The 8,240-nt window shown below is 53.0% G+C and overlaps 1 protein-coding gene across 1 annotated transcript; it reads left to right on the forward strand.

The window, feature by feature from the left end:
- Positions 1–1,325: 1,325 nt before the first annotated feature.
- Positions 1,326–7,054, forward strand: TIMM17A (translocase of inner mitochondrial membrane 17A). The gene is made up of 6 exons (XM_026053148.1): positions 1,326–1,363; positions 2,991–3,090; positions 3,677–3,740; positions 4,119–4,247; positions 4,643–4,753; positions 6,545–7,054. The coding sequence occupies exons 1-6, from the start codon at positions 1,338–1,340 to the stop codon at positions 6,613–6,615; spliced, it is 501 nt and encodes a 166-aa protein (XP_025908933.1). The 5' UTR covers positions 1,326–1,337; the 3' UTR covers positions 6,616–7,054.
- Positions 7,055–8,240: the final 1,186 nt, after the last annotated feature.

The following is an 8,240-nucleotide window of genomic DNA, read 5'->3' on the forward strand; positions in this document are numbered from 1 at the left end:
AGTTGTGTAGGGTGTAGGGTCACAGTTCAGTAGGGTGTAGGGTGTAGGGTGGCCGAGCCCCGGGGTCCGGGTGGGCAGCATCCCCGCACAGCGCTGCTGGCCAGGGCCAAGGGCCAAGGCTGAGCAGGGCTGCGGGCCCCTCCAGGCACAGAGCCTTGGCTCCCACCACCGCAATCTTCCCTCAGCTCCTCCTGGCCGAGCCGGGCTCCTAAAGGGATGAATCCCAGCTGATTTCTCCCTTGCARGGGCCAGGGCGGTTAAGCACGTGGGTCTGGTTAAACACACAGGCATGGTAGAACATGTGGGTCTGGTTAAACACGCGGGTCTGGTTAAAACACGTGGTCTGGTAAAACACACRGGTCTGGTTAAACACATGGGTCCGGTGCAGGGTTTTGGTGGCGCGCAGCTCACCCGGCTCCCCTCATCCCGCCACAGCCTCATGCCGAGCCCTCCTCCATGGCTCCTGCCCTCAAAGGTTTCGCTCGTTAGTGTTAGATATCGGGAGAGCAACCAGCTCCGGGCTGCGGGGCAACGCGGAGAACCTCCGCCCACCTTCCTGCACACCGTCCGCTGGGCTCGAGGCCATGTCGGGGCGCCGGCCCTCCCAACCCAGGAGCCTGGCAGCGATTTTGAGGCCATCTTGAGAAGCCTCCCTCGGGCTGTGGGCGGTTTGGGGGAGTCCCACCAGAACTGGCCCCCAGGCTGATGCTGCTACCCCACCACTCGCCAGGAGGAAGGACGGGGGCTCCTGAAGGCCACTGGCGCCCTGGGGACGGGCGCAGGGGCAGCAGAGGGGCCCCTCGGCTCCGCCAGGCCCCTAACGTGGCAGCGCTGCTGCTTCCTCCTCTTCCTCTGCTCCCTCCTCCGCTTTCCCCAAGGCGGGAGCCGCGGCAGCGCCGCCCAGCACCCCGTTCCTGCAGCGCCCAAGGGCCRCCTCGGGGCGCGACGAGACCTTCACACCCACAGGGAATCATTTTAACAAAAATAAATTAAAAAAAATTAAAGGAGGAGGAGCACCATAGCCTGAAAACGTAGCAATTACTAGTGCTTTTAGGGCATTACTTATTAGCCTACATGCTATATATTTACGCATCCGGCGATGCTAGGCTTTATTTATTTATCTATTAATTTATTTATTTAGCTTTATTTATTTATTTGCGTATTCGGTGACGTAACGGCCCGAGGGCTCCATGAGGCGGGAGGGGGAGTAGAGCCCGACCGCGCCTGCGCGAGCCCCGCCCCCTCTCCCCGCTCCTCCCGCCCTCCGCCTCCCATTGGCCGGCGCCGGRGAGGCCGCCAGCCAATGGCGCGGCGGGAGGGCGGCGGAGCGGCGCAAGATGGAGGAGTACGCGCGGGAGCCGTGGTGAGCGGGGCCGSGCCGGGCCGGGCCGGGGCACCGAGCGCGGCGGCCGTTGGGTTGGGCGGCACCGTGAGCGGGGAGAGGGGCGGAGCGCGCGGCCGGTGGCTCCGGAGCGCGGGCGGCCGGTGACCTTGGCGCGGCCATGGCCGCCGGTGGGGGGGGGCGGGGAGAAGCGTCTTCCTGTCGCGGGGCCCGCTCGGGCCGCCGGCACCGGGAGCGGCGGGAGGGCCGCGCGGCCCGCCCCGGCCTCTGTGACCGCCGATACCCCCCCTGCCACCGGGCCGAGCTTGAGGCTCCTCTGCAGCCCCCGGTTGCCTTTCGGGGGTCTGCGGTGCCCCGCATACCAATAAAACCTGCTGAAAGTTGTGTTTTAAATTTACTTATTTATTGTATTTTTCTTCTTCTCTCCTTGATAAGATGGTGAAGGGGTGACTTGGGGACCCCCCGACTGTGCTGTGTCCCTGTYGCTGCCCCTTGTCCCCCCTGCCCCCAGCGCCCCGGTTTTGGGGACACCCCCTGTGTGTGGGGTCACCTCCTAGGACCAGGTCGCCTCCGAAAAGCGGAGCCGAAACCGCCTTTTCTCACCCTCCAGCTCTGCCCATGCCCTTTGCAGGCCCCCAGAACTGGGGCAGGATCTTCCCCYGGAATCCAAAGGAACTTGGGGATGAAATGGCTGTGGTGGCATCAAAAAGAGTTTCTTAAAAGCTGTTTCCCTAAGAAACTTGGGGAATGGTTAAAAGCACCCCTCCTCCCCCCGATGCTTTGTATCTGAAATCAAGTTAAAACAGAGGGGGAAAAATAAGGAAATCGTTTAATGACATCTTGTTAGCGAAGCCTCTGTGAAAAAAGTCCTGTTGGGCAAAACTGCYGTTGTGTGACCTTGTGGGAGGTGGCTGCACGTAACGTGTTTATGTTTTCGGGAAGCCTTTTAACGGGATCTTTMCTAATAAGCTAACGGAGCAAGGCAGTTGTGGTGAGATGTTTTATTCCTAACGGAGCCCGTCCAAACCTGGATTCCCTGGATAGGGAATGTGGAGCTCCGGCACCTCCTGCTCCGGTAGCTCTCTTCTTCTTGGCGTTGCGGACAACAGTGTAAAGTTCTGTGCTTGTCACCTTTTGCTCATCATTAACACATACAAAACAGGAGAATTTGTGCAAAGACAATASAGAACAGAGCTTTTCTAAAAAATATTCATTTTAATACTTGAAGCCCCTGCAGTGTCCGAGAGACTCGGAAATAGCTCCTGAAAATAAGTGAAGAACCTGGGGGAATAGGTGGAGGGATTGAAACTTTTGCAAGTCTTTTYTCTTGCGTGAGAATTCCAAGTAATTTTTTCCCTCTGTTTGATGCTTCCCTTCCAGGGAGCCAAGTTGTTAGACTCTTGGTGCAAGACTAGATTGTTTTGCCCCAACATTTGTGTTTCCTTGATGTCTCTTCACCAAGCTGGATGCGAGAACCTGCAGCCGGCATTTTGGGGTTTTCACTCCACTTTTGGATACTACAACATAAATTTGGGTGGTGCTTTTCCAGCTGGGATACGTCGGAGGCGAGAACGGTGGATCTATTACAGTTACTTGCAATTTTAACATGGATTTTAGCATTTTAAGTTTTTTTTTCCCTTTTTTACAGTCCCTGGAGGATAGTCGATGACTGTGGGGGTGCTTTCACAATGGGAGCCATAGGAGGTGGCATCTTCCAAGCTATCAAGGGCTTCAGAAATTCCCCCGTGGTGAGTAGAACAGCTTGACGAGTGCAGTCCCGGTAGTTTTTTACCCTCAATGGCAAAAATGGAAAGAARAAAAATGAAGATGAAAAAGAAGAAATCCTTGCACATTGAGTGGGAATAATTAATGATATGCATGCYGTTAATTGAAACCGGGAGCTGAAAGCTGTGGCATAATTCTGTGGGGTCTTGGCTGGGCTCTAGCTGGCTGGCAACAGCGGCTAAACGTGGGCCAGCCGCTGAGGTTGGGTGTCTACAGCGCGAGGCAGCGACTGTAGCCGTCTGGATTAGGTCTGAAAGCCAAGTTGCCTCCTGCCTGTGGATTTATGGACGTGGCAGTTGCTAAAGAAAGCCATTTAATCCACAAACCCGCCTCCTGGCTGTTTCTAGCGTAGAGAAGAAAAGGCATTTCCCATTCATCTGCCCTGTTTTCAGAAGGCACGTGGGGAAAACAGGCCCAATCTGTTTCACGTGTGTTTGAGGATGTTGAGGAGCTCAGAAAYGCCTGCCCTGCGGCTGTTCCGGCTCCATCCAGGTTGTGCCTGCAGAATTTCACTCCGTTTCATTCTAACTTCTCTCTGGTTTGTTGTAGGGTGTGAACCACCGGCTGCGGGGAAGTTTGACAGCTATTAGAACGCGAGCTCCCCAGCTGGGAGGTGGGTGTAATTTTGCATTTTTGTTACACCTGCCTTTTCGCTGGCTCTTCTAGGTGACCCAGGGCCGGAATATAACAGGGTGGGAGCATGGAAGCTCCTGGCTCTCCTGCCAGGCAAATGGAATTATTAGAAAAGAAGATAATGGGTGGTGGCTGTGCAGAGAGGAACGCACAGTTCCTCTCTGTATCTCTATTTTTCTCTGTATAGATTTTATTTTTTAATCCCATGTTTTGGTTCAGAGTTTAAATGCACTTTCATACCTGAAAGCAAGTGTGTAACACTGCACCATCCCTCTGTGATCAGGCTCCAGGAAASCACTGGCTGCCTCGTCTGCTTGCYCTAAATCACATTTTTTTTCCCCCAATCTCCCCCTACCAGGTAGCTTTGCTGTCTGGGGAGGACTCTTCTCCATGATCGACTGCAGCATGGTGAGGATGAGAGGGAAAGAAGACCCGTGGAATTCCATCACGAGCGGAGCCCTAACCGGAGCCATATTAGCCGCAAGAAGTAAGAAACGAAGCTCTGGGGAGCTAGGAATAATAATGAAAAAAAGTTCCATATTCTGAACGYGCAGTTTTTATCATTAGAGCGAAGCAAAAGCAGATGATATCCAGGCTGGAATTTCCTTTTAAGCACAACAGAATGAAAAATAATCTTAAACCTTTGTCCCTGCTTAAGAAAGTGATGATTACACTCAAATGTTACCTGTGTTCTTTTTCTCCCCTTGGGGAAGTGGGGGGGTGCCTGGTAATTATCCTTTTATTGTGGTGTTAATGAGGCTTAAGGATGCAGGATTGCTGCTTCTGAGTCTGCTGGTGGGAGAGAGGAGCTATAAAGAGAACTACAATATGCCAAGTAATGCAGGAAAAAAAAAGGATGTGATTTGTACTTTTTATTTTTAGATGGACCTGTTGCCATGGTTGGATCTGCTGCCATGGGAGGAATTCTCCTAGCTTTAATCGAAGGAGCTGGTATTCTGCTAACAAGATTTGCATCCACACAGTTCCCAAATGGTAAGGAACCCTCAGACGATGCTGTTGCAAGGCAATAATAACAAGGCAACTTGAACACATGCACACTGAAAAAGAGCCTTTTCTCAGGAAGCAAAGTAAGCAAACCTCCTGTTTGTGAAACCTCAGCTCCTCTGGGATCTTGTTCCATTTACCTTTAGAATCCAGTTTCCAGGTCAATGTACAGTTGAGTTATTAAAAAAAAAAGCTAAGTAAGAGGTGTGGATTTACCTGCTGTCCACTTCCTTCTATCATTCCAACCTCTTTCTTTTTCTACTCCTGCATTTAACACACATTTTTTAAACACTCAATCTCCCAGACAGATAAGGTGGTGGCAGCTCCACCACAAAGTACATGCTTGTGCCTTGTGAGTAATTTTCTGCTCTCTGTTTCAGCTTTTCCCCTCAAATAAAAACGATGCTGACGAACTGGGAGCTCAGCCGTCTCTGGCCCCACGCGCTGCTACCACTGCTGTGGAATGAGCCCTTTTCCCTGTCCCCTCGTACATCCCCACAACCCTGGCACCCGGGGACACGTGTTTTAGTTCAGCAGCTGCATAGTGGGCTCAAAGGAGCAGCAGGTTGTGGGCAAGACAGGTTGTTGGAGCTCTGCACCTACGTGTGCCTGGACCCTGGTTTCAATGGGGGGTCAGCAGGCAGAGACAGCCCTTCAGAGGGGGATAGGCATCATGGTGATGGTGTTTTTATTTATTAAACCATTACAAAGCTGATAAACCATTTTTTAAAGCCATTACAAATTGCACTATTTTTAARTAAAATRGTAAATAGTAAAATAGTAAAATAAAACTTCCCTAAATACTTGCCAAAGCCAAATACCGAATACTGGCAGGTGTCCCTCCAGCCCAAGGGCAAGGAGGTGGCATTTCCAAACCAGATCATATAGTTACCTTTCCGAAACGAGCCATAAACATTCTGCTGAGGGGCTTTCYGTGGGTCTTAACTAATATTTGCGTGTTAAGAGTGAGTGGAGGAGTGAGTTTTCCCAGGTCAGGGCGCTGGGAAGTCCTGTGCTCTGCCTTGAGGGTTGTTTTACAGTGGGGCGTGTGCGTTTTGTGTGTTTTCCTCTAATGAGATGGCAACCCCTATTTTCCAGAGTGCAGAGAGGGAAATAGAAAGTGTGACAGCTCAGGATAGCACAAACCAGAGTAGCAGCCCTGCCTCGGTTGCTCCACCGTGTTTTGGAAGGAATAGAGACCCCAAGTAGTGTCAAAAGGAGCAGTACTAAGCCGCTAAATCCCGCGAGGCTCCTCCTTTCAGGTTTGCTACCCATTTGTGCGGTCTAAACTCTTCTCATTTCTTACCTTAATACCAGAACAGTTTCAAGTTGCCYGCTTTGGGGCAAGGGGATCACCTGAAGGTGACAGTTGCGTCTCCCTCGCATTCTGGGGGGCCCGTTACAAGGTGCCCAAGTTCACCTGAAGGGCAGTAAGGCCGAGGTTTCCAGCTCCTGTTGGTGACTGCAAATCCTTCCTGTGCTGTCCCATTTCCCTATATATAACAGAGGGAAAGTGTTCCCTCTTGGAGTGAGACTGTTGCTGCCCAAAGCTCCTGGAAATCTGCTGGATGATAATAGTCAAAAGTGAAGTCTGGTTATTGGCTTCATCTATTTTAGAAGGGATTTTTACATATAAAGAAAATCCTGTGTACGTGTATTATGCTTTTTAGTCTGAAGAATCTTTTGTCCGTTTGTATTTATTCTGTATTTATTTGTATTTGTTCCCTATTTATTTGTATTTATTCTGCATTTATCGATGTTCTGCTGCTTTTTTCACAGGCCCTCAGTTTTCAGAAGACCCTTCCCAGCTGCAGCCCTCTCCATTTGGCGACTACAGGCAGTACCAGTGACTGGGCTCCTCCTGCTCGTTCCTCTTGCTCCGGGAGCTGCCACTGCACTTGCTGGAGCACCGGGGTGCGGTAGGTGGCAACACCAGTGGCAGCCCCTTATACAGACCATGCCAAGAGGATCTTCAGCACCTCCCCGTGTAACGGAGAACTTTGAGAAGAGGATTGAGATATTTATTCCTAATAGATCCCATTGCTGTAATGTTCATACGTGTCTGGTAGAATACATGGCGATTTCAGACAAGGCCCCCGGGGAGTCTTGTAATCCTTGGGACTGGACGGAAAGGAATTTTCTTTGTTGTTTTCTCCGACACGCGGCGTTAAGGAGCAGCGCTGAATTGAGCTGCTTCCCTGGCAGGTCAGGGTTCAGCAGAGGCTTCAACTTGAGGCAGGGGCCACCTCTCCACAGAGCCCTGCTTTCCACCCAAGGCGAATGTTACCCGGAGCAAACACCAGCCTGGGAACGTTACTTCCAGCAGTAGCTTTTTCACCTTTTTCRTTGCTTTCTGCCTTATTGCCCTGCAAAGGAAGCTGTGGAGCTAAAGCAGAACCTGGAGCTGCCCGGGCTGCAACGTGCCGGCCTTCCTGCAAGGTGCCCCCGAGCCCCTTTGGTTGAGGGGTGCCCGCCGGGCCGTCCGGCTGCGGAGCTTTGGCTGCGGCTCCCGTGCTGCTCCCAAGGGAGCAGTGCAGAGAACATCCCCTAAAGGAGGAAGAGGAGAAAGGAGAGGAGAAAGTAACGTCGCTCTCGCTGCCAGGTCTTGGCAGAACGTTCCTAGCCCCGCGCTGCTGTTGCGATGCCTCTGCGCCGCTCCAGGGCTTTCCTGCTGCCCAGGAAGGGGGTCAGTGGCGTTTGCTCTGTGAAGGAGCCCCCCGTGACAGGGGCAGTGGGGGGAGAGGAGGGAGGCGGCGCAGCAGGGCTCGCTGTAGGGCTGGTAGAGGGGCACGGAGGAGCGGGTGGCACCCGCACCCAACAGCSAGAGCCCCAGGGCAGCTCCGAGTCCCGGCCCTCCACCCGCTTCCATCACCCCGGCCATCCCGCACCCCTCCGGCAGAGCCTCCGCTCTGCTCTTCAGCTTAGGCACTGAGGGGTTGAATTTTCAAAATTCTTTAGCAAAAAAACAAACAAAAAAAGAAACACCCCCCCCGCCATCCCCCATGTATGTGGGTATTTGTGCAGCCATAGAGCCACACGTGGTGCTCAGTTCCTCGGGTGAAGCCTGAAGGAGATTTGGGGACTTTATGTCCCTCATGGTCTGAGGTGGGTTCCCGGCCATGAGAGGAGGGGACCAGTCCTGGCTCTTCAAGCGTGAATTATTCTCTCCTCAGTGGTACCTCCCCTTTCTCTCCAAATCTGCGTGTTAATCCCATGATTTTTCTCTGTACGTGGGCTCAGAGCCTTCCAGTGCTGCTGAAATCCCCGGGTGCAGGAACAGGGCCRTTCTACCCGGCTGCGTCTTGCACCTCCGACCTGGCCGGGGGGGCAGTCGCTGGGGAAGGGAAACGTGACTCAAGGGGAGCCCTTTCTGGCTCTTGTCCCCTGCCTGTGCAGGACAGGGGCAAGCTGAGCCCTCCACAGCCACCCCCCGCCCCAGAGCCCCCAAAGAAACGAGACGGAGGCGGCCGGCACG

Source organism: Nothoprocta perdicaria, unplaced genomic scaffold, assembly GCF_003342845.1.
Source record: "Nothoprocta perdicaria isolate Ctin4 unplaced genomic scaffold, notPer1 scaffold_97, whole genome shotgun sequence".
Lineage (NCBI taxonomy): Eukaryota > Metazoa > Chordata > Aves > Tinamiformes > Tinamidae > Nothoprocta > Nothoprocta perdicaria.